At 30.8% G+C, this 27271-nt stretch overlaps 1 protein-coding gene across 1 annotated transcript; it reads left to right on the top strand.

Moving 5' to 3' along the window:
- Nucleotides 1–1247: 1247 nt before the first annotated feature.
- LOC116767922 (bumetanide-sensitive sodium-(potassium)-chloride cotransporter) lies at nt 1248–27131 on the top strand. The gene is made up of 20 exons (XM_032658462.2): nt 1248–1430; nt 12012–12141; nt 12326–12611; nt 15200–15271; nt 15339–15519; nt 15779–16038; nt 17000–17108; nt 17309–17448; nt 19516–19740; nt 19824–20055; nt 20614–20735; nt 20824–20959; nt 21956–22167; nt 23135–23376; nt 23491–23744; nt 23982–24160; nt 24504–24661; nt 24906–25042; nt 25669–25802; nt 26123–27131. The coding sequence occupies exons 2-20, from the start codon at nt 12128–12130 to the stop codon at nt 26234–26236; spliced, it is 3207 nt and encodes a 1068-aa protein (XP_032514353.1). The 5' UTR covers nt 1248–1430; nt 12012–12127; the 3' UTR covers nt 26237–27131.
- Nucleotides 27132–27271: the final 140 nt, after the last annotated feature.

The following is a 27271-nucleotide window of genomic DNA, read 5'->3' as shown; positions in this document are numbered from 1 at the left end:
CGAAACGTCGGGATTATGTCGTTTTTTAAAATAAAAATCCGCGTAGTTTATCCGAAAAATATTAGTTTCATTTAAATAGACTGGATCAAACTTGCAGGTGGACTTTAATTCCTTTAATAACTAACCAATATTTTATAGAATTTCGCAGAGGTCTTAGTAACAGGTTATGCTAAATAGGAGTAATTAGTGAAAAGAATTTAACTTATCGTAATCAAATTGGTTAGCGTAGGTGACACTGTTTGTTATATTCATTCTGTAATTTTGAATTCGATAAATTGTCTGGCCTGTGAGAGTTTCTCCTACATTTATTTAAAAAATTATGTCGAAGAATTTTAATTTTTACACACTTTTTATTAGCTTCACCTGTATGTTTGTATGTTTACAGGAAATTTTTGTCAATAATATAAAATGACCCAGTAACTTGTGGACTTGGTTTAGTTTACGTACATTTTTTTTTTCATTAATACGAACTCCTTATGCCGCTATTACGACTGAAAAAAATAACCTTTAACTTCATTTTTAACTGTGTTATAATAAGATAAATTAACTCTAAAATTTCACTTATCTTTCATATAAGTTTATCTTAAATCATTATCATATGATAACAGGCTGATTAAATAAAATATTAGAAACTTCAAGAGATATTGTTTTACAGTTTGAGATGATAATTTAATCATTATAACATAAATGTATTCTGAGATTAATATGTGTGTGTGTGTGTGTGTGTGTGTGTCTCTGTGTGTCACCTCAACTTGTTTTTATTTTTATATCCATTTTAATTTTAAAACCCTAAAGTATTATTAAGGCAAGCCTAAGTGAGAGGTAAATCCCCAATCCCAACGAGTTACTGCACGGCATCAAGATGTATATATTCTATTTAAATATTATTTCGTGATCAAAACGTTAAAGTTACGATACAAACATTTGAATGTTAATTGGAAATTTTGGATAAGAGTTATATACAAAATTAATATGATTTATAACTTATACAGTGTCAACCTGATAATGTGTTTATACCCTCGTATTTTACCATTCGAGAATCTACATATTAAAGTGAAAGCAATATGGCGAGTGCATCGAAAATACGACAATAATAATTAAATTGATACATTTAAGTTCGTCTTACGTTCGTTAACGATGAAACTGGCAGAAATCTCGTCCTAACTAGAATGAGTAATTGTAGTAATTAAAAATTATTGGTCTGTGTGATCTAAGGGCTCGTGTTTATATATTGGCCGTGGAGGCTTCGTCACTTTGTAGCGTACGAATCTCCCGACGACCGCACGCGTCGCGCGACGCCTCCGATGTACGAGTACATACTATAATAAAAAACACGATAAAACATTTAAATAATTCGGTGATTATATTAAGTTAAGTGGTTGATGCTGATTTAAATTTTTTTCATCCGGAACGAGAACGATTTAATTAAGGTGAGTTGATATTTTTTTACGTGTTCATCTGCGTTTCTTTGGTTCCTAAAATACGGAAGAAATAATTAAATAAAAATTATCAAATGTAGATGTAGAAGAATCAGTATGAAACTTTCTATGTGATTAGATCAGAACATGTTGTGGGGAAGCAACAGGTTTTGTTTTGTTTATTAGGATTCTCGATACTAACAGATCTGGAATATGTTTATGGAAAAAAAAAAATTGATTTATGTATCAAAAATTTTATTATATATATATAATAAAGTATATATAGTTGATTATCAATCATAAGTGATCAAAAATATCTTTATATCTCCTTCCAAGCAATTCTAAATTTTTAATATTTATTTACACTGACAAATAAATTCAATGTTTTAGTTTGTTAACTGTCTTATAAACAAAGCGATATTAAAAAAACATCTATGATTCCAAACCAAATTGGTATCTTTTGACTAGTACTGATTAAAAAATTATAAAAATATTTCACAATAATATAAAATTTGAGTATTTTTATATTTGCACAGTGGAGAGATGGGTCATTTAGAAGCCTAAAGCTCTCAAAGTTGAATAATATTTCGCTTTCCCATATTAACTACATACATATCTAAACATTTTAGACTATAAGTATCCTTATGCCATGAATCTTCGTGTTTCACGATGAGCTTTTTAAAAAAAAAAGGTACTACAGATATGGTGATGTCATTTCTAATTTTTTTAAATTAGTAATAGTAGGGTTATTAAAATACTGAATTAATTTAATATATTTTTATGCCGAAATAGTTTAAATATAAAAATTAATTGTATAACAGTTAATAATATTTAATATAATTTCAATAACTTTATTTCAGTACGTTTTTAAAACCGTTTAAAATGGCAAATAAAGTTGATAAGAGTATTTAAAGTACGGCATCACAATACTCGCGTCCATTGTTACTTGGAATAAAAATAAATCTTAAATTATTTAATTTATAAGATGTGCCTGTGTTACATGCTGTATGATATATTGAATTTTTTTATTAAACTAGTCTTACAATTGAATAAATATGTTACAATACAATAAATAACTTGTTAAATAATCGAATCCAAAAGATAATAATCTATTATGAAAACTATTATTTATGGATACTTCAGACACAAGTTAAACATTTAAGTGGTTGTTTGTTTCAATGAAGTTTGTATCGAAAATACAATAAAACGTTGATCCTACTGTATGTGTGTATGTCAGTAAAGTCAACCTGAACGGCTGTGACAAGTTAAATTTTTTTTTGTATACATTTGGATGGCGCCCCGTCAGATGGCGCTGCAGTCCTATCTAGGTTGTTTGAGATGAAACGGCTGCAACGTAGGTTACTATTTTATTGTCTTCACATTACTGTTTGGGAGCAACTCTGATGTTCACGTGGACGGAGTCGCAATCAATTACTAGCATATAAAATCTTTCCTGAATGTATAAACCCGTTTCCACTAACCTCTAAACTAATTATGATTTAAAATTTACCGTTTGCTGCTGATTTTAAACGAAATTATCAAGTTTCTTCATTGTAGACATTAAAGAAGTCGACATAGTTGCGTATATAATAATAGATAATTCTATATAAATTACTTCAATATATATTATCAACTGTATTTAAGTGGATAGCTCTTAGTCTAGTGTTTTGACTATTTGGAAATCGCAGATACATATATTTTGAAGGTAACAATTGTAACAAAAATATACGTACATTATTATGAGGTTAAAGAAAAATTACAATGAAAACTAAAGGAAAATAATAGTTTAAAAAAAACTTAAAAAACACGCTTTTTATAGAAAACCGAACTAAAAAATAGAAAATAAATTTTAATAAATTTAAATTAAGAAAATAGTGTTAAAAATTTCAATAAATATAAATTAATAATAGTGTGAATAAAAAAAATATATATTTTATTTTAAAAAAAGCGTTGGGTGCATGGTGTCAATAGTTATAAATATTTTATTGACAGATATGAGTAGAGTGATTATCACTTCGATAATATCTTAAAAAGCCTTTAACGCCTTATAATCATCAATGATGTTATCTTATTTAAATTCTTGTAAAACAGATGTAGATAACATTTATACTACGAAATGTAATGTATTTTACAAACACACATAACATATTTGCATTATGTATACTGTTAACAAAGTCTTTAAAATATATCTAATATAAGTAAGATTAAAAGTAAGATTTTGCACAGAGATTTGGTATTTTAGCCATATTAATTTTTATATTAAGAAACAAACATGTCTCATGAATATCAAATAAAAATGTCACGAGGTCTTTGAACCTGTGGTAAAAAGGAAATGTAACAAATATTCTCTTTTTCTTTGAATTGTTTTTCAAAAATGTATTTAAAGTAGTCAAAAAAAATATTCTCAGATAGACGTGAGAGAAATAAATTTAAATGAAATTAGCGGATTAGCGGATTTGTCAAACATACTCAGAATTTTTCTCTTGGAAAACTGTTTTTTCATTCATAATTTCTCTAAAAATAGTTATTCTTTAATGTAACACATTAATGGTTTTTGTTTCTTTGACATTTCTATACTAAATTACTTTTCGTCAAATTTCTTGAATGTGCGTTATCGGTAAACACTCTGCTAGTTGTAATATTAAAATGGGCTTATTATTACATTCGTTACTCAGAAGTTTGTGTTTTTTTCGCAAAGACCTGAGCATTTGAATATTAATTTTACCTCTCCACGTTACGAAGAAAAAGAGTATTGAATGATTGTCAGACATATAAAAACAATAAAGTAAAAATATACCAATACCAAAGACTATTCAGGTACCTACAGAGTCTCAATTCACTCTCAAGTCATAATTTTACACATATTCTGTATGTAAGGTGATTTTTTTTTAAGTTATTAAAATAACATAAGTTCCTATATATAAGTTTAATATTTAAATTAAGCAATTTTAAAACATTCCGTATGGTAAATATTAATAAAATTAATATTAAATTAACGTAATCGCGAATTTTAATTCTGTTAACGATTGAAATATGGCGTTTTTAGATAAATGATTTTTGTTAATAAACCTTAAATCAAAGTGTAATACAAAATTAGCTAATATTCTTCTAAACTGAACTCTGGCAACACTTCAAATGAATTTACAAAAGGCTCATGTGAATCAAAACACAAAATGTGTAACGCATATTAACATTATCTATATATTTATATTACAACTCCTCATTCACGGCATTATAGAATTAGTAAAGATTAAAGAATTTTATTCGAGTGTTTGTTTATGAAAGAAGAAATAAGAGGAGAAGATTTATTATCCATTATAAATATAAATAAATATATAGTGCTACATCCCTTCAAGTCATATAGATAATAAATTAAAAAAATCATCGCGCCTGCGGCTGAAGCATTTCGTATGTTTATTGTAAATTATAAAAATAGGTTTTATCGTAAACAAGTTCGTATTTATCAAACTAGAGTGTCCTTGACCTTGTAGCAAAATGGAACTTCAACTTATATTATACAAAGTACGAAAGGTCATCCGACGAAATCAGGAAAATTTCTTGCCTAAAACATGTCATTTTCCTTCTAAGGAATTAAATAGTGTTTATTTTAAAAACTATAAATACAATGCTCTCTTCCAGCAATAGTTTGTGTTAGCGTCTCTGAGTATGTAGGGAAGTTCTATCAACGTCTATTACTTGATTAAACTGCGAGCCGCTCCCAACCCACGTTGTTAGTTTGACATCTGTTTTGATGTTGCCAAGTTAATTGCCATTCACAAATAGGTCAAATGTTGCTGGTTTGAAATTATATAGTGTTAAAATAATATATTGTCACTTACTTTGTTTAGTTAGTACCGATTATAATTTTTTGTTTAGTTAGTAGCGCTGTTTAATTTAAATGTAACATTCGAGAGGTCATATAGAAAATATTATTTCCGGAATTAAGTTTTTGAGTTAAAATTTCAGTAAATAAAAAAAATTGAGAAACAAGTAATAAAATCGGTTAATTATAAAAATATATGAGATTAAACTTATGAATTATGTGTCTTTCTGATCTCAGACTTGAAGAAAGACCTTCAGTTTAGAAACATCGTAAATAATATCTGTTTACATTTACAGATATATCAGATCTGAGAAATACTTTCTTTACGTCTTCACAGAAAATCATGACGTATACGTAAATGTATATATGTAGTTACAAAGATTTACTTTTTATTATAATAAATATACGTTACATGAAAATAAAATATTTAAAAGACCTCTGTTTATTGACACGGACTGTCGCAGTTTCATGTTGAAATTATTAATGTGGTTGCATACAGCACTAAAAGACTAACGTAATTTGCAAACAGCTTTCAACAGTTCGGAAACTTTAAAATAACATTGTTGTTGTTTGTTTTGCATGCATTGAACGATTATGGGTCATTATTTTTTTTAAATTTTTGTCAAGGATTGACCATATTCAGACGCGGGTACTCAATAAGCACTGAAAGTCGAGGAGAACTTTGTTTTGTTAGAATGCTAAATGGTCCTTTTCTAAATCGCAATGCCTATATAAAAGGAACATTTCTAATATTTATATTTTGTTAATAACTCCGTTTGATTGCTAATAATATTATAATTTATAAACTCGAATATCTAAGATCTCACAGATCTTAAAGTTTCTGCCAAATGCCAAATTCACATCTTTTGAACGATCCCAAGCACTTGATGTTAATGAGGTCATAATATGAGTGTAATTAGCTTTCTAGATTGTTATATTAAAAAAAATGTTTCCAAATGCCAGTTTCCTTAAGCATACCGTATAATTTTTGTCACTATTTTTTATAGACTTTACAGAAAAGTTTGCTGTTTAATTATATAAAGAAACTAGCTGTTACCCGCGACTCCGTCTGCGTAAGAAAATAATAAGAAACTATGACAAAACTTTAAAGCCCCGTATGCGCCCTGCCTCCCAGTCGCGCGTTATAATTTCGGGATGGTCATTTGGGATCTTGAAAAAAAGTATTTCAAGTTACTCATATATATCAGCTACCTGCTAATAAGTCCCGTTAAACGCGGTTCAGCCATTTAAGATATTAGCCGAATGGAACATATACTCGTATTGTGTTTACATATATATAAAAAAGTAGGGGATGGTGATAAAAAAAAAACAAAAATTGTTGTTTGTATTTTTTGATGGAACATTATAAAAAAATAAAAACAAAAAATCGTTCAAAAATTAAAAAAAAGTTTAAGGGTGAACAACCCTTATCACTAAGGGGTATGAAAAATAGATGTTGGCTGATTCTCAGACCTACTCAATATGCTCACAAATTTCAATAGAATCGGTCAAGCCGTTTCGGAAGTGTACGGGAACGAACATTATGACACGAGAATTTTATATTTTATATATAATATAAAATCAAAACCAAAAACATCTCGGTTTTAATTTAAATGGTTTTTTTGTGGCGTTCTAATAATTAACATGTAAAAATACTTATTTACCTTACATTAGATGTTTATAAGCAAAAAATAAAATGTTGCCAATCGTGTTTTACTCAATTGATTTATATGACTAGCTTTTGCCACCAGCTTCGCTTACAATTAACTGGTTTGTTATTTCCTATAGAAATACTGTTCATATACCAAAATCATTTATATAAACATGAATATTCTTTCATTTAATTTTTTTTGTTTAAAATTGTATTGACTGATTGATCGATTGATAAAGAAGTGTTCAATGAAATATTTTCATACAAGTTTTGTTTTTTAACTTTAATGTTTAATACGATTGTTTATTTATGTTCAAAATTACTATAGATTTTATTCCTTCTTTCTTAAGGCCAGCATATTCGGGAGTTCGTATGGAACACTTTCATTTGACCGTATTTCGTCGACTTTGCAAATTGTACGAGTATTTTGAAATCCGCAAATCCGGTTCTGAATGTTTGATGGGTGTTCTAATTTTAAAAGAGAACTCTGTATATTTTATTGTAAATATATATTTTTTTATTTCTAATATAAAAAGACATAAATCAAATTATTCAGTTTCGTTTGTGATCCGTAGTTTTAAGTTTTTTATATTTACAAAGCTACGTTTCGTATAAAGTACTGTAAGTTTGTGTTTAAACCGCCTAAATTTCTTTTACTAACTCCTTAGTGTTTTCTGAAAACAGTATTCAAAATTATAATTCGTACAACATAAAAATACCTTTAATCTACAAATCCGTTGTGAATAAAATAACTCCAAAAGAACCGTGTTCAACAAATTGTTAATTTTTACAATAAATTTTTAACATTGAATAGAAATAAGTTGTATTCTTAAAATCCTTTACAAACGTTAATTTTCTCAGATTTTGTTGGATGATATAAAAATCGAATAATTGACAATATCCCGCTTACAATATTAGACGAAACTAAACTTACAGACGTAAATATAGCATCGAAATAGCACATCTATTATTAGATGCTTCATATTATCAACGAAATCAATTCGCCAGTTCGGTGGCTTTTGCTCCGTATTAAGGACTCGTAAAATTTTTTCTACGTTTATGCGTGTATCAAATACTATTTAAACAAACAATATGTAGTCACTAGACGTCTACAATATCTTTATAACAAAGATTGAGACACAGTTGCTATTATGATACCACAATGATTAAGCAATGAACCTAAATCATTCCACCTTTATTTAAAAACTAAGTTAGAAAGATTTATTAAAGCAAATAGCGCTAATAGTTAGTGACATATATTGAAATATTTTGAAATACAAATATTCTTACAAATTATTTAAATATATACGTTAAAATATCTATATAACAAAATATTCATCACAAAAATAGTTAATTGCATAATGAAAATATTCAAATATTCGCTATTATATAGAGGACGTCACGCAGCAAACAGAATTAACTGAATATTAATATGAAGATATTTATTATCTGTGGAGAATTATGACATAAGTATAATATATCTAAAGAACTAAATACGTCTCTAGCCATATATGTCAGTATAAATTATGGAAAGCTGGGAAATTGTGAAAACAACATTACAATTTATGTCATTTCTCAAATCCTATACACGTCATTAATCGCCATTGTAATGTTCAAATAATTTTTCCATTAGATTTCAATGGACAATAATAAAGACAAAATTCTAAATGCATTTAACGTGTGCATATAAACGTCATTGTTTGGAGTCCGCGAGATGTTGATGAGTGTAGCAAACAGGTTTTATTCCAATTCAATAGATATGCGTTCGAAGAAAACAGTAGTTTGTTATCTGTTGTACTAACCATTCAAATTATGACATGACTAGAAAATCCTCGAAGGTACGCGTTAGATGCTGGTACGTTCAGCGTATATACCTTGGCGTATAAATATTAGTTTTGTCAACTTTTGATGGCTCACAAATAATGCCACTGTTAGTGGAAACCTTGAATGTAAAGTAATATTTACACTATGTGTGTTTAAAAAATTAGCAGCATCTATCTTTTAATAAAAAAATAAACGACTCCTTGAAGAACCGATAGACCAACAAAAATAACGTTACCCTGTAACTTGGTGTACGTTTTGTGTATGTAAATAAACCAGCTCGGATCATTAGATATATAATAATGGCGTGGCATCAGGTTTTAAAGCTTTGGCTTAACGAACACAGAGCTCGCCTCGCTCTGGGTCACGTGGTAATGACGCACTGTCTCCAGATAAAACCAGATCTCGCCGGTGTCGAAGCCTGTTCAACACAAGCCTCCCTCTGACCAGTCGTTGATATGAGAGTATGTCTGTGATATGTTGATTGTACCATTCAAACAAATTTTTTATATATATCTTAAATCTAGGGATAATCTGGTAATTAACGAAAGTTTTTTCAGACTTTTCTATCAAACATATTCTATTTTGTTGTTTTTATCAGGTATGATAAATGTGATGTGATAGTTTTAATTGCTTAAAATAAATTTGTAGGGGATTTTATATACATGCAATACTTTGATGAAAATATTGTTTTTTTGGGACGGATGTTAGATGTCGTCATATAAAATCATTTAATACGTGCAACTGATTTTTTTTTCAAAATTATTGTGCAAAAATTAGCAACGATTTTGAAAGAGAAGATATACGGTTAGACAATCTTGTTTATTTTTTTTAATTTATGCTATCTATGGCTTCATTCGCACTGGAATCGTGGAATATTTTGTGAATGTGAATTTTTATTATTATTCATATGATTGTCATTAACATTGTCAGTTATATTCAGATTAGCTTTTAATTGTATTTAGACCATCTCATTTCTTATAGTTAATAAATAGTTATATGTTATAGTTTCGCATATTTTAAAATAAATAACCTTGACGAGATCGATTTTTAGGTCGGCTATGCAAATCACTAGGCAGTTGTAAGTATAAATCTCGGTCGGTAACAGTTTATAGAATAGGAAAAGATTTCCAATAGAATATAAAAAATCATATATCGACTGCTTAGGGAAGAAATATTTATGGAAAGAGAGTTACACTGGACTGAATATGAAGCTGCAATAGTTACTTTAACATTTAAAAGCTGAGTTTAGAATACATTAGACAAATCAGTAGTATAATTAAGAAGTTATTAAATTTTAATTTCTATGATGATAAACCTGTTACAAATGGAGAGTACAAATTCTAATTTGACGAGTTAAAGGTCTTAGTTCCATTTCCGTTTCCAGAAGCACCAGTTCACCTTTTCATATCTGATGACCTCGCGAATAAAAGGAAACAGATTTTGGATTTTTGGTGACCTTAATATTGTTTATGATACACCATCAAAAACATTTGTATTTTACGTGTACTAAAACGCTTTGTTTAGAATTGTTTTTGTCATATTTTTTTAGTATGATCTACATTATATAAAATCTGTATAATTTGTCTATGTTTTCATCGTCACACAACTTATAAAGCTGTTCTCTATGCTCATTCAACACCTGCTTTTATGTTACAATAACAAAACTACGCACAGTTTTGTCAACGAAAAACAGTTGACTGCCCGTCTATCGTGTGACAATGTTACATAGACTAAGTGTAAGGAATATGAAACTACTAGCTAGTTCCAGGACATTTCTATATTTCGCTTAGTTTATCGATGTATACATTACATCAGGTTTTTATATTAGGTAAAGACAAACTGGAACATTTTGTTAAAGAAACATAACAGATTGTCTTATTCAGGTTTAGTTTCATAAGACATAAATACAACTTTGTGTTCACCTACTTATATATATATAGAAGTCGGTTATTCTACTATTTTATTAAATTATCACTTGTTAAAATTCCAATCACTAGTTAGTGTCATATAAAAACTATTCTTCGTTCCTTTGACTTTCACAATCTTAAAAATTACTTAAAAAACTACAAAGATGAATTGTTTTTTCCGTGTCGCCGTTGTTTAAAACTACTTTTATCGCATCACACAAAAATTAATATCCCACTTGTCTTAATGTGCTAAACATAAGATATAATAATAATAAAAAAAAATACAAAAACAATTAAAAACTATTTAACGTTTAGTTTCACAGCGGGCATGTTTTAACACTATTTGATTGACATTATTTGTTTTTTCCATGGCTTCACGAGCGATCTACTCGTATCTGCTACAACGTATTATGTGTGTAATTAAAATTTAAGTCGTACGAGGAAATTTCATTAATTGGTTAAAACAATCCCTCGTTAACAATGAGCTGTTAGAGAGACTATAAAATTCCTAGTTTATAAATCTAGAGCGCCATTTTCTAAAAAAAGGGAAGCCAAACGCTTATATCAGAATTATAATATTAATCTTTTGTGGTTACTGATCACTAGTTCTTAACCACAGGTTAACTCGTGTAAATGATTCTTCATATTACAATTATAAATATTTTTTTAATGATCTTTATTCCGCTTAAAACTCCGTCTTTAAATGGGCTCGCTAAAACTGTATTGTTTACGTTAGACAATCGTGTTTAATCGAAAAGATAAACAAAATACTTTCATAAAATTCCATTAAATTATAATTATATTTATTTGGTTTTAAATGTATTTTTTTATGAGATAGTAAGTAAAATGTATGTACAAACGTATTTTAAATTCATATTAAACCATTATTCTGGGCTTTAAATCTTCGTTCTTTCAAACTGTATATATTATAATAATAACAAGTAACGACAATAGTTTAACATACTCCGCTGCAGCAGTCAGCACGTACCGAGACTAGGACTAAGGTACTAAATACTAATGAGGTCTGAGAGTTCCACGAGTGTTGATTTATATAAAACTAATATTATCGGATTTACTACTCGTTTGTTTTTCTTTTAAACTACATGCTCCCGACGTTTCGATTGCTGCAAAGCAAAAAAAAGCGTAGTAAATCCGAAAATATTGTTCTTATTATCAATATTACTAACCAAGTACTACACGTTGGAATTCAAGCCATAGCTATCTGTAATGTATGGGTTCTAGACAATTTAATTATGATAAGTAAATTGTTCAAATCCTTGATCGTATTTGATAAAGAAAACAATACAATACGTTTGTAAATTGTAATTAACCTCTTAGTACGTATGAATTTAAAACGCTGGATTTATATTCTCGATTTCTTTTTTCAGATTCCAGCCAAAGAATTATGTTCTGGTCGATAAGAGTATTAAGGTTCACTTGTACTATGATAGGTGTTATTAAAAAACATAAAAATATAGCATCATAGTTCATTGACAACCGAAACATGTCGGACAACAGGTAACAAAAGTGTATTAATTAAGTTAATGAAAATATGTATAATAAAATCTCTTCATGACTTTCAACCAAACAAATTTTATATATAACTAAATCTACACGCAATTCATTCCATTTACAGATTTTTTTTTTCGACTGAAATGTGATTGTCTGTCATTGTTATTGCTAATAAACCTCTATCTTATAGGTTCACAGTTTCGACAGTTGAGTCGGAATGTAAAAAGAATGGAATTCACATGGGTGCCAGTATTATTGGGAGGCCGCTACGGACCTCTTTGGAGACGGTGGAACGAGGGGATCCCAACTCACAGTCTGATACATGGCTACACGATGCAGGCTGGAGGAGAAAGCGATCGTTGGCTCAGCTCACACGAGAAGCCTTACCAAGAATGGAGAACTATAGGAACTCCAAGCGAGCTCTAAAGAGACCAAGCTTGGGGGAACTACATGGAGATCATCTGATAACCGAAGAGGTAAGTCTTTACTCGATGTCAGATTAAAAATATCATAAATGTAAATTTTGTGAAGTAAATAACATGTCCCTGACCAACTTATTGCTAATATAGGACAATATAAGGAAAAGGCAGAGCCCATTTTTTTAAAACAAATATTACCTTTTTTAACATTAGTATATAAAGACGCTGTTTTTATATTTTATTAACATTTGTAAACTTATCTTAGTTTTCTAATTATTCCGTAAAGCAAGGAAAAATATATGTCAGTATATCATTATAAACAAGAGGAGATAAGCCACAGATTACTGTTTATTTCATTACGCAACAAGTCATGAATCTTCTATCAAATTAAACATAACACTCGCATTTCATATTTAATTCCTTGTGCGATAATTTTAAACTAATGACTGCCATTATTTTAATTGTTTACTACAACCGATGCCCCGTTTGCACCGAAAAATCATCCCATTAGGGCACGGTCGTATGACACTACAAAGCACTTAAAATGTCGTTATGTACAATTTCAGTATTATTTTGAGATTTTAATTTTTTTATGACATAAAAAAAATATGACGGCACAAATGTTATGTCACTCTCAAAATTATATTCAGCACAATAAATTAAAAATATATGAATTGACGAAAAAAGTCTCCAAATATAAATTTATTCATTTATTTCCAAATATAAATTCGAATTATGAGCTTAATTGATAAGTTTGAATTAAAATTTAATATGCTGTAATGATTTACATACAGATTATAACATTTATCGCCTTCATTATTTTCATAGGACTGAAAAAAGTCACAGATTAAATACAAATTAATTTTTTAGGTGTACTAAATCCAATATACTGAAAATGTGACTATACTGAAATATAAAAAATATAAACTGTGTAATATTTTCCATTCAATAAATAGTTAGAAACAACGAGATGACGTAATTCGATAGCTGGTGAGGCGACCGTGTTCGCTTCTAACCAGTTATTGTCGGAACTAACAGGCCATCCTACTGGCCACGAGTAGGACCTGTCTAAGAGCCCTTGTTATCACGAGTGGGGGATGGACATAACATAATTAATAAACACTCTGCATTGATATGAAGTTAAAAATATTAAATCTGTTTTGAAAAAAATAAATATTTTAAAGATAATTTATATAAAGATAACGTGAACTAATTTTGAGATAAACTGAAAACTATTTAGACATACATTGGTATATTCCTCTGTTCTAAAATTTTCATTTCATTGTAATAATTCAATAAAGTGTCTTTGTAAATATAAAATAATATGACATTAATGATTTCTTTTAAAACAAATATCGAATTACACAATAAATTCAACATTATATTGTCAAGTACACGTTAGGCGTCTTATTTTGGACATGTTTTTGACACTACAGCAATAGTTTAACACTGTCATTGTTGTGTTCAGCGACAACCTTCTCGGCCCTAAATATGGGTAAAGCAAATTATAATGTTTTATGAAATCCGTATAACATTGTAACACGCAACACATTTAAAGATCCTCGTCCATAATTCATATAAATGTGAAATAAAATTGCGTTAGTAAGAATGACATTGAAATTTCGGATTTCGCGGTTTTATTAATCATTCAGCATAAAATAGTTTTATACGAACCTCGTTTTTATGTATTTTTTTTTTAATATATATTTTATGTAAATCATATAAATAAATTATAAAATAATTTATGTTAAGTGTCATTCCAACGCACTGTTGACGTTTGACAATACGTTGGGTGCATTTTACAATACGATTTCATATGCTTTATAAAACTTAATTGACGGGAACATTTCTGTATCTACCTACCAATGAAATACAATGCTAAGCACTTTTTAATTTTAAACTGTGAACGTATGAAAATCGTTATCGTTGTATGAGATATACTTTATATATATGTATTTTAAACAGTTTTGTTTCTTCGTCTGAGCGTCAGCGTAACATTTTATAATTTTCCTTTAATGCTGTGTCCATGACTGATTTCCTCGTTCGTTTCGCGTTTATGATCGTCTGGTTACAATTGTCTCATGCTGTATGAAGACAACAGTTGGTATTCATTGCAACTGACCTTCCTCAGTGACAGAATAATCAAATTGTTAATGTCGACTGTATCATTATTATTTCTCCGTCAAGGATATCAAAAGAATTCATCATTAAAAATTATGTTTAACGTAGTTAGTTTTATTGAAATCCACATTTAGTCAAAGCGATAGTTTACTATTATTTAATGTACTAAATTCTAGCATGTGTAATAAAGATGATCTGTTATTATATATTTTCTTCTTGGAAATGAAAATGAAAAGATCCACAAGAAAGTATTTAAAAATATTATATTTATAGACACAAGTGTTTAAAGAAAATATTAATAAATATTCTTTAAAATATTTGAGTAGTTTTATGTTTGATTTTGTGAAAAAATATTTTTTTTTTGTTACTATTTTCTGCTGTCTCAAGCTGGTCTCAGACATTATCCTGTTCTTTGTAGAAATATTATCTGAATTTTCTACTTTGTTGTTACGTTGACGTCATTTATTGGTTGATCGATTCATTGGTACATTTGTTACATAAAATACGCAACCGTTTTGTTTCAGGACGAGAAACAATGTCAAAGGGAAACAAAATCACCGACGCCGGCACACGGGATCAAATTAGGATGGATTCAAGTAAGACGTCAGAAATATTAGATATTTATATAAATTATTTATAATATTAAGTGTGCAAGTGTTCCAGGGCGTGTTGATACCATGCCTGCTGAACATCTGGGGTGTTATGTTGTTTCTGCGTATATCGTGGGTGGTGTCGCAGGCTGGTATTGGCCTCACCCTTATAATCATCGCCATATCAGCGATCGTGTGCGTCATAACCACCCTCTCCATGAGCGCCATATGCACCAACGGGGAGGTGAAAGGAGGTTTGTAGCAAGGAGTTTACACTTACAAAAAAGTCTTACTGTTCTGCCAATATGGAGACGTTAAAGATTATTACTTATTATTTTTGTCCTTGTCACGTAAAGGTAAAATAAAGTTAGGTCAAGTTATTACTTAGATGAAGTTTAAAATGAATTAGCAAAATAAAAAAATTACGAATATCTTTAGTGTCAAATAAAAAAAAAGATCAGACGGTTATCTTTACGTATGGTTTAACTTCACATATTTTTTTATTATTGTTAGGTGGTATATACTATATTATATCAAGATCTTTGGGTCCTGAATTCGGTGCCTCTGTTGGCATTATATTCGCGTTCGCCAATGCAGTAGCTGCGAGCATGAACACAATAGGATTCTGCGACTCTCTCAACGACCTGCTCAGAATACAGGGGGTCAAAATTATTGACAATGGAGTCAATGATGTCAGAATAGTTGGGGCTGTAGCGTTGGTTGTGATGTGTATAATCTGCGCAGTCGGCATGGACTGGGAAAGTAAGGCACAGGTATAAGATATACAGAATTATAGTTTACATTTTTGGACAAATAAGGTTATATATCCTTTTAATCGAATAATATTTTGTTCATTGAAATATATATACTAAAAGTTAATGCTTGTCGTTTAAAGCTATCATTATAAATTTATGTTGTGTTTGCTGGACAAAGATGTTTTTAATATTTATTCGCATTTGGAAAGACATGACAGAGTATTTTATATCTAATGGTTAAACACAAGTTATTTTTTAATGTGTTTATGATAAAGTCAAGAGTATTATATTTAATAGTCTGTAATTCGAGCCTGCCCTAGAAAATGACACGACAACTCGTAATAATAATAATAACACCTACTAACATATTTAAATATATTTTTTATCTCCCGCGATTACATTATGACTATAATTTTTTATCGTGACGTGATTTCGGGAAATAAAGTAGAGTATCGAATTTTATTAGTCTAGAACAAACAACTGTTTTATGAAAATTTTTAATACATACCTACATACATGAAGAAAAAAAAAACAAAATAATGTAGGACATTAATCTATAAGTAATTTAATTTCTAGATAGCAACTTATATTAATTATATAGGAATTATGAAACAGTCATTTTCAAATAAGTTATTAACGATAAACAAAATGTAGTGGTAAACAAAGTATTTCATTATAAAATCGGTTTTAATTTAAATATAAAATGGAAAATTCGTCTCTGAAACCGAAAATCGATTAAAATTTAAAAAAAAAGTATAATTTCGAAATTATTCGTGAACATTTAGATTCACTCAGTAAAATTACATCAATAACCAAATATAAATTTTTTACACGGTCAAAATAATGTTGTAATGATTGTATTATTTGAAAAACCTTTCTACGCGACTTTATTTCCCATTTTGAGAACTGAACAGTTGTTAAACAAAGTAATAATTTGTATTCTAGAGAGTAAGTTCTGTAAATAATATGTTGTTTTTAGAATTTTCTGATCGCCATTATTGTTGGAGCGATGGTGGACTTCATAGTAGGGACTCTGATGGGCCCCAATGACGCGAGCGATGTTGCTCACGGCTTCGTAGGGTTGTCAGGTGAGAAGCAATAAATAAATAATTTAAAAAATTAATAAAAGTGTAACCCGTTTCATTGATATAATTACAAACACGTAGTGTTTGAATTCTCACAATACAATAATTTAATAATCATTGAAAAAGAATAAATTAATTCAAGAATGTATTTTATAAACTTAGTTATACCAGTTAGGTACAAGTTTTTTTTAATCAATTATCAGCGACAACCCTCTCGGAGAACTTCAATTCAGACTTTCGGTTCAGTGAGGGTCTTCACCAGGACTTCTTTAGCGTCTTCGCAATATTCTTTCCTTCCGTCACCGGTATCCAGGCCGGTGCTAACATCTCCGGAGATTTGAAGGTAAGCTGAATCTTAACATAGAAATAAAACTATAGACAAATAATTAAAAAGAAATTCAAGTCATATAAATTGATTGTAATATCTTTTATTCCTTTCAATTTATTTAACTAAATTCTGTAATTCACTCGCTTTAATTTGGATGAATGCTTTATCCATTCGCAAAATGACATCTGTTTGGACATGTCATCTGTGACTGACGCGGTAGGGATTGTCACTACTCACTAGTGTGACGGTTAACGTCAATGAGAATTTATGTATTCATATTTATCTTGTAAATTACTTCTGTACATTATTACAATAAATTGTTATGATAATATTAAATCGTGCTAACACAATTAGGTTTTATATGTGATATTAAAACAGCTTTAGTCTCATCATCGCAGAATACTCGTACACTTTCGCATGGTAGGAATAAAAAAAAAACTTAGAAGTGCCAATTGATAATATGTATTTCTCATATATGGTAAACTCTTGTCTGTACGTTTATTCGACAAATCAAACGAGTATATTCATTTATAATATTAGAAAGAGTTAAATTAATTATTCCAAATTACAAATTATTCCCTCCATCTTTGTACATATGATTGTTGAAAGCATTCACCACGTCCCGGTTTCAATTAATCGGGGCGAGTTTGTCAATATTTGTTTAAACGCAGAACTAGGTCACTGTAAGCATCGAACGGTTATTACATTTTATTTAACGTACAACGTCCTTAAATACAGAAGTTATTTGAATGTACATTACGAACATTCTATGAAACAACGGACACTGTTAAATTAATCTATGGCTATCACTTTATGTAACAAGGAAAATTTCCGGTTATTTGGAAAAGTGTATGGAATTCATTCAATTACCACCCTCTGAGTCATGTTACGAACTATCATCATATCAGTTGTAAATGACGTCGCTTTAGTGAGAAATTTAGATTAATTCATGGGTCGATGGCCACTACGTAAAAAGTATTTAATTTCAAAACTAACGTAAGCAGAAAAAGGAACGATTTGAATAGAAGTAATTTTATATATTTATAAAAATACACAAAGATATATAACGATTTATAACTAAAAAGAGTATATAAATAAAAACAAAATAAATATATGACTCATGAACTGTACACGAAACAGTGGGTTTTTTCTAACACGAGCGTCGTACGATTCCGATAACAATAAAATTGTTTGTTTAATTAGATGATTGACTAAAATTGAGTTAATCAATAACATATTAGGTACATATGAGATACACGTGCCTTATATATACATGTTATATGTGATATATATATGCTGAATTGCGTTATATACAAAGTTTATAATAATACAACAATTATTATTATAACAGTTCTACACGGGTGACCATCGTGATTTTAAGTATTTTTATTGTCAGCTTTAAATAACGTTCCACGCTGAATACGTTTTTAACGATCGTGTTACGCGGAGATAACAAACTTATGAACGCCGTGACGATCGATGAGTCCCAAACGAGAGTAAATTGAATGAAGCTCGCAAAATAAGTGTCAAAATGATTGACCTTCCGAATTATTTATTTCGCGTACAAGTTTTATCGAATATAATAGTCAATCATGTCTGTTCTAATATGAAACGTTTGTCTGACCTCGTTGAGGATAGCGAGAGAAATAAAAGTAGTCACTCTGACTGTGATCTCATATGAAGAGAAGGCTTTAAATTGATGTACGACTCGTTAGTCGCTACTGACACTGTTTTGTCGGTTTTTTGAGATATAAAGTGCTAGGAGATACAGGACAGATTTAAAAGTACTGAAGGTTTAGTTGCAAAGAAAATTTGTTGTAGAGAAAACGTAGTTGATAAATATTTATAAATCGTCAGAATTAAAACTTCATATTCAAGTTGACATTGCCGCAGATTGAAAATAATGAGACAATGAGACAAATTCGTCTTAAAATAACTATAGTGACTACACAATAATCAATCGAAGTAGATATCATTGTATTGATCCAGTTGTCAACTGTTAGCAAGTTGGTATACTTTTTTGTCAAGACCTGGTTGACCTGCCACCTGGGATCCGAGAGCAATCATTATCTTTCTGTGTAGGATCCAGCTTCCGCGATTCCCAAAGGCACGCTTCTGGCGCTACTAATATCCATGGTGAGTTACGCGCTCATGGTGTTGTTTTCTGGTGGCGGAGCCCTGAGGGACGCGTCAGGGAACGTCTCCGATCTCATCATGGCCAATGGAACTGTTGTCAACTACACCGGGATATCGAATTGCGTAAATAGCTTACACGGCTGCGGTTATGGCCTCCACAATAGTTATTCCGTAAGCAATAAGATGCTAAATATGTATTGCTTTTTATTAAGATATATAAATATTGTTGTTTTGGTAAATTTATTATCATACAGGTGATGCAATTGATGTCAGCCTGGGGACCTCTTATTTACGGTGGTTGCTGGGCGGCGACTTTATCGACCGCTCTGACAAACCTTCTATCAGTCCCTCGACTGATCCAAGCGCTCGGAGTCGACCGCATCTACCCCGGACTGATATTCTTCTCTAAGCCTTACGGCAAACACGGAGAGCCTTACAGAGGATACGTGCTTACTTTCATCGTATCACTGATGTTCTTGCTTATAGGTAATTAGTTAATGGACTTGTTTTTTGCATAAATGGAGTATCAGTTATAATGTATCCAATAATGTTTCATGGATGTAATCGCTTGAGTAATGTACTTCGTGATATATACAGACTGTTAAAAAATTATTTTAAAAAGTAAGCTTTTTATTAGAGGTAAAGTTTGAGTAAAATTATAGATTTTTTGTTTATATATTTGGTTCACAGTTATATATTTAATGGCTTTTAAAACGAAATACTGTAAAGAAATAAAAATGAACTGAGGACTGAGAAGTAGGTCCTTAAAATCAATGATATCTAAGATTTTGGCGTTTTTTACTAATTTATACCTACATGAAACTTTCATCTCGTCTGCCACTGATCACTTCGCTATAAAGCAACCGAAAAATCCGGATCATATAGACATAGAATATAATAAAAAAACGTAGTATCCGAGAAATTTGTTTGATCTTTAACATTAATTAAACTTAATATAAATAGCTTGTCATGTCATTTTACTAATCACTAATGAAATATAAAATGTTTTTTTTAATACGTTACATGACAGTATAATACTTACAGCTGATCTCAATACGATCGCTCCTCTTATATCCAACTTCTACTTGGCGTCATATGCTCTCATCAATTTCTGCACCTTCCACGCGGCCCTGGTGCGCCCCCTGGGCTGGCGGCCTACATTCCGGGTAACACGTCACAACTTACACCAAATTCTTCATATTTCCCGTTAAATGAAAATTATTTTTTGTTTATTTTAATGTGTTATATTTTCAGTACTACAACGTGTGGTTATCAATGAGCGGTTTCCTAATGTGTGTAGCCATCATGTTTCTCATAAGTTGGATTATGTCCCTCGTCACATTCGCTGTATTCTTCACTCTGTACCTCATAGTACACTATCGGAAACCCGGTAAGTGTGTAATGGACTTTCTCGTTCGTCTATTTTACGCGTTTAAATCTAACCGGAATAAAAAGAAACAAAAATATTACTAAACCTTTAGGAAAACAACAGAAAAATTCCAACACGACTAACGAACATCAAAAAATAACATTCACAGACAACAAATCAAATATTTGTTATAAATAACTTTATGTAACAATGATATTAATATATAAAGACTATATAATTATCTGTCATTTGTCGTTCTGATTATGATTTTAAAATGTAAATTGATCTCACATTAGCGCCTCCCGTTTACACACGAGTACATTGAGTACTGATTCATTCTAAACGTTGGTAAAATTATATTTAAAATTTAAGCAAATTGATGTTAATAGAATTTTGTAGTCAGTTCAAATAAATACAGAAAATTTCGTCACATTAAAAAAAAATTGTCAAAAAGTTAATGAAATATCTTTGCGTTGTTTTTATTGAGTACTGTTTGGTATTATAATTTGTAATAGAAAATGAGGTTAATGCAACGTTTGGTAGCAAACAATAAAAATAACTCTTAAATATTTGATCTACTGATCTTAAACACACACAAGAACGCGTAAACGGTAGATTTAATACCGTGGCTGATATATCAGAACTCTTAGCTACAGAAATAGCTCTTTAGTGCATTGAAGCCGCTAAATCTGTGGCCGGATGAATTATTACGCCATTTTGGTGTTTTCTATTTTCCGAGTATTACGTAATAACGGGCACTTGTTAACGTTTCGTGGAAACATGTTGTGGCCGTTAAGCTTCGATACGATTCTATTAATGTACCTCCAAAGTGCAGGATATGACACAAATCTTGCGAACACATAAATCTGTATTAATTACATATTTTACGATTTATCTAATAATGATTTTCGTGATGGTGTTAGAAAAATATGAAGTTCCCGTGGAATTGATAGAGTCAATTAAAAAAATACTATATTTAACGCTATTATCTTGACATATTGAATTAAATTCTTTTAGACGTTAATTGGGGCAGTAGCACGCAAGCTCAAATGTACAAAACAGCGTTATCCAGCGCCCATAACCTGGCACGGACTGGTGAACATGTCAAGAACTACTGGCCACAGCTATTAGTTCTGGCTGGGAGACCTTCTGATAGACCAGCTTTAGTCGACCTCGGTAATCTCATCACAAAATCTGGCTCGCTCATGATGATTGGTGACATATCGCAGGTAAATATAGTTTTGTTTGAAAGCTGACCGGTTTTATGGAAGCAAATATCAAACTATCTGGAATAGAATCAATGAACACGTTATGAGAGTTTACTAACTGAACTGACGCTTTGTCGTTTTGTTTCAATAGGGGCTTGGATTTCGCTTTGTCGAAGTCACAAGTATAGGGTTTTTTTCGCTTTATTCTCCATAATAGAAGACGTAATTATTGAGAATCTTTAAAGGCTATAAATTCGTTACATAAAATAAATTTGCCTGTTAGTTCATTAAACAATGTAACTTAGTTAAATTAACTTGTAATCATATTTTCTTGATATGCTTGTATAAGAATAATATTTGAAGTGACATTTAAAGTAATGGATGATGAGTGTTCGTGATAGAATGTATTTCAGTGTAATTTCTTGAAGTTTTTTTCACAAAGACAAAAAGAAAAAACCTCTTCAAATCATCACTGCAATTACTATAATACAAAACTTAGTTCTAAATACACCACTTCTAATAACCATATAATTATATCTACTATTTATTTGATAAGACGAACCAATTCTCATAATTACATACATAAGTAGTTTATTTTATTTTATTGTTTCATAGCGTAATACCTTCTCTAAACGTTATGAAAGTTAAAAAAAGGAAAAGGATTTATAAGCCCTTTTATTGTTAACTATAAGACATTTGACCTAACTGGGTGTATAGGATGCATAAAATATTATAACCTTTACAGATACACTCATTATCTTTTCACTGTTTGCTACGAATATTACATCAGACGGACTTTGACTGAAAACTAGAATTCTTAAAGAAAACCATTTGAGTTAAAATCGTTTCGTTAAAAAAATCACCATATAATGAGGTCTAAGACTTTCGCGAGTATTCATTGAAATGAAACTAATTTATAGTAATCCGCAAAATATTAGTTTCTTTTAAAATCAAAATTATTAATGTGGTCGTAATATTGTGTATGTAGAAAAAGTTAAGCTACAAAGAGCGTGTACATCGCTCGCGGACTGGTGACGAGTGGTTGAGGGGACGGAAGGTCCGCGCGTTCTGTGCCTCTGTGAACGGGTTCAGCTTCGAGTCCGGTGCGAGAGCCTTGATGCAAGCGGCGGGCGTCGGGAGACTCGCCCCCAACGTGCTGCTCATGGGATACAAAGCCGACTGGGCCACCGCGCCGGCCGCTGATTTAGAGTCTTACTTCAATGTTCTACAGTACGTAATATCCATTGATAAATCTAATACGTTAACAAGGTTTTTAGATTGTAATTATTTTTGATTTTTATTTCTTCTCAAAGAACTCTCGTCTTAAGTTGCTTATTTTAACAGTACTGCATTTGAGACGCGCCTCGCGGTGGCCATAGTGCGAGTTGCCGGCGGCTTGGACTACAGTGCTGTAGAGGGTCAGGGGGAGGCACCAGGGGAGGGACAGGGAGAGGGAGCCGCTCTCACCGCCACCTCCAGTGGAAGCGGAGACCTCAGGATAAAGAGACCACAAGCCCAGATAATGCACGCGGACTCAGATCTCGATATACGATCGACGGCAACCACTGGATCCCAACCTTCCAGCAGACATAATCTTAGTGAGTATCAGTTAAAAATAAATAAAGAAAATCTAACACTCAAACTGAACTATAATTTAATGAGTTCTAAGACATTCGCAAGTATTAAATTATATAAAACGAATATTTTCCGATTACTACGAGTTACTTTGCAGTAGCCGTGATCACGGGCAGACAAGATATAATTCAATCTCAAGAACCAGTCATTACAATAGATTTCCAGAGACAAAAGGAATATGCATATGTATTTTGTTACAGACCTATTGACACTGACAACATCGCGTTCATTCACGATATCAGAGAAAAGTGACAGCAAGGAAAAGAAGAAGGACAAGAAACTATTTGACATTCAGCGACAAATCATTTACAAGTCATCGTCTGGCGTGGAAGTGTCCATGGAACAGTTGTCACAGATGACGTTGTTCAAGAGGAAGCAGGTGAGTTGACAGGAATGAGGAGAAACTTCATTAATCATTAGCACAATCATGGGAAATGACATGTACAAGAATGGTATTTATTTAAACAAAAATCTTTGAAGGTGTGAGATCTTAGTGTTATTAATATTACATATTAATGTGTTTGAATTTATTCCCTACTTCGAGTCGTTCAATCGAAAAACAATTTTATGGACAATTTTTTTTTCTGATGTAATAATTTTCAGGTAATTTAGCATCCAAGAAAAAAAATTATGAATCGACTATTTTTGGGGCATGTCGTTCCCAAAAAAATTTAATGTTTATATTTTCATAATTGAAAGTAATACTTTGTATGTTTGTAAAGGAGTCTGGCACTTTGGATGTGTGGTGGTTGTATGATGACGGTGGCCTCACCATTCTTCTGCCGTACATCGTGTCCCAGCGAGCCTCGTGGCAGAGGTGCAAGTTGAGGATCTTCGCCCTCGCCAACAGGAGACACGAGATGGAACTGGAGGAACGGAAGTAAGTACTTGCCAATGTATTATTATTGTTATATATCTGAAATAGTTCGCACTTCATTATTGAGAAAATATCTCGTAATGATTTCCTTATAACCCTAATGTCCTTAAACATACAGATGATTCAAGGAAGTGATAATATAAATGTAAATAAAACAAAAAATAATAATAACGAATAAAGAAACAAAAGATTAGCAGAAAAACTATACAAAGAAATATTAAAGAATATTTTTTATATTTAATTGCAGTATGGCCAATCTGTTAGCGAAGTTCCGTATAGACTACTCGTCGCTGACCATGGTGCAGGACATCATGGAACCTCCGCAGGCGGAAACCAAGAAACTCTTTGAAGAAATCATAAAAGGTTTCACAGACGGCAAAGGAGGTAAGAATATAATGAATTAATAACAAAGTATTAATTTGATGAGGATTCTTCACGCACATATATGTAGTTATACGCTGCACATTATTTTGTCGGGTGTAGTCCCACAATTCACTCACGCCTATCGCGGACGCTTTCAATAATAAATATATGTGCTCTTAATTTTATTGCCAAAGTCTTGCCTGTTTGTTGTTTTACATCTTTTTTCGTACTAATACTAACTAGCTGTTACACGCGACCCCGTCTGCATTATGAAACAAAAAACAATAAAAAAACTTTTGAACACCGTATGCGTCCCGTCTCCATATATTTTTTATATTATATATTCCCTATAGTTTTAAAATTGGTACAATTTATTTCTAATCAAGTAACTAATGATAATTTGATTTTTGTAATCAATAGTGAGTCACTATTAGTGACTGTCCGACGTCCGTTATTGAGTCTCTGCGGTACACCTATCTCTGCTGCTTTTGATATAAAGAAGCTGTAGACAAAATGCGTTCTCATTTAATATGATCAATATGACGTTAGTTAAAAATCCTACTTCAATAACAACATCAGGACGGAGCGTCAGATAATAAACCGCTTCTATACGATCCCTGAAGAACACCTAAACATTTATATTGTAGAGTGCAGTATCGCTCAGTCGGAGCTAGCAACCCTGTGTGAGAAGACCCACCGTCAACTGCGACTCCGAGAGCTCCTCCTCGCGAACTCCTCGAACGCCCAGCTGGTTGTGATGTCCCTACCCATGCCTAGAAAGGTAACGTCCACACATCACATATAGCTCGCTTAAATAATTTAAAATGTGAACAAAAGTAAGGAAGCAGCGCACCCTTTCAAATTCGACTAGTGCTGTGACATTGACGTAACAGAATAATAAACAGATACAAAATATAAACCCCTTCTTGTTGCCACAACGGCAGAAATATACTTTTTTAATAAGCTCAACATACTCGGAAGTCAATTATTCTTTTTTTTTAAACTTTAATCTCTTTTAATTTAATGTTTAATTGATATGTGTATTAAGATTTTATATGTATATGCTAGCGTGGTAAATAATAATTGCTATCCTTGTTATAGGGTTCCGTATCAGCTCCGCTGTACATGGCCTGGTTAGAGGTGATGAGTCGCGACCTCCCGCCCATGTTGTTCGTGAGAGGCAACCAGACCTCCGTGCTCACTTTCTATTCATAGACATCAAGACAAAGTTCGGAAACGAAAACGGAAAAAACAGTTCGGAAACTTCAACATTACATGCGGATAAAAGTCGACTCAGATTTTTTTACTATTATAAATTATTTATGTTAGATTATTGTTTAGCAATAATATATTTATATCTTTTATATATTTTTTTTATTAACAAATTGTCTTTAATGAACTTTTATTTTTTTTAATCCTTTACAGCATTTTATTTATACTGTGTTGTTTCTGAACCACCATATTTTTTTATTACATAATTTTTAATATTTTAAGTGAACAGAGCTACTTTGTAACGATAAGCAGCATGCGATTAATATTAAATAAAACAAGTAAGTAGTCACAAATCGTAAAACATACAATGTGTTTTTTAATTTTAACGTTTCAAGACGATTTACATATGTGACTTATTACTGGTTAGACGATAAGTAAATTTTGTAAGAAACGTAGTGAATATTGTATGTTATAAGCGACTTTGCTTTGTGATGTATTGTATTGTATACTTTGTAAAACAAAGTTATCTCTAAGTACAACTATCGAGCAAAACAAACCAAATCTTAAGTTTACTTAATTTAATTTTAAAACAAGAACATAATTATTTTAAGAATATCATTTAAAATGACTTAACGAAAGCAGCTTTTTAAATTTTAATTTGTATTAGATATATTTATTTATAAATATTTGTAGAAAAAAGTATTTAATTAGTATTTTTTTTTTGTATTTTTTAAATCTAATCTAGTTATAATAAGTTTGTATTATACCTACATATAATAAATTATAAACCTAAACCTACGTGTTACTTGTTAGTTAGTTTCTAGTTATTGTGTATTTTGTCAATGTTGTAATAAATGAAAGACATTATTGAGATAAATAACACTTTAATTTTTTTATCTTTTTTTGTTTTATTATTGTTCTATGGATAAAGTTATATACATATTTAATGTAAAAATTTTTTTAAAAAAGAAAAGACGTCTTATTTACAGTGCTTTGCCGTAAAAAAAATATAGCAGCCTCATAGCAATACCTTAGATC

The sequence above is a fragment of the Danaus plexippus genome, chromosome 19 (genome assembly GCF_018135715.1).
Source record: "Danaus plexippus chromosome 19, MEX_DaPlex, whole genome shotgun sequence".
Taxonomy (NCBI): Eukaryota; Metazoa; Arthropoda; class Insecta; order Lepidoptera; family Nymphalidae; genus Danaus; species Danaus plexippus.
The sequence above is the reverse complement of the archived record's forward strand: the minus strand, read 5'-3'. Positions and strand labels throughout refer to the sequence as shown.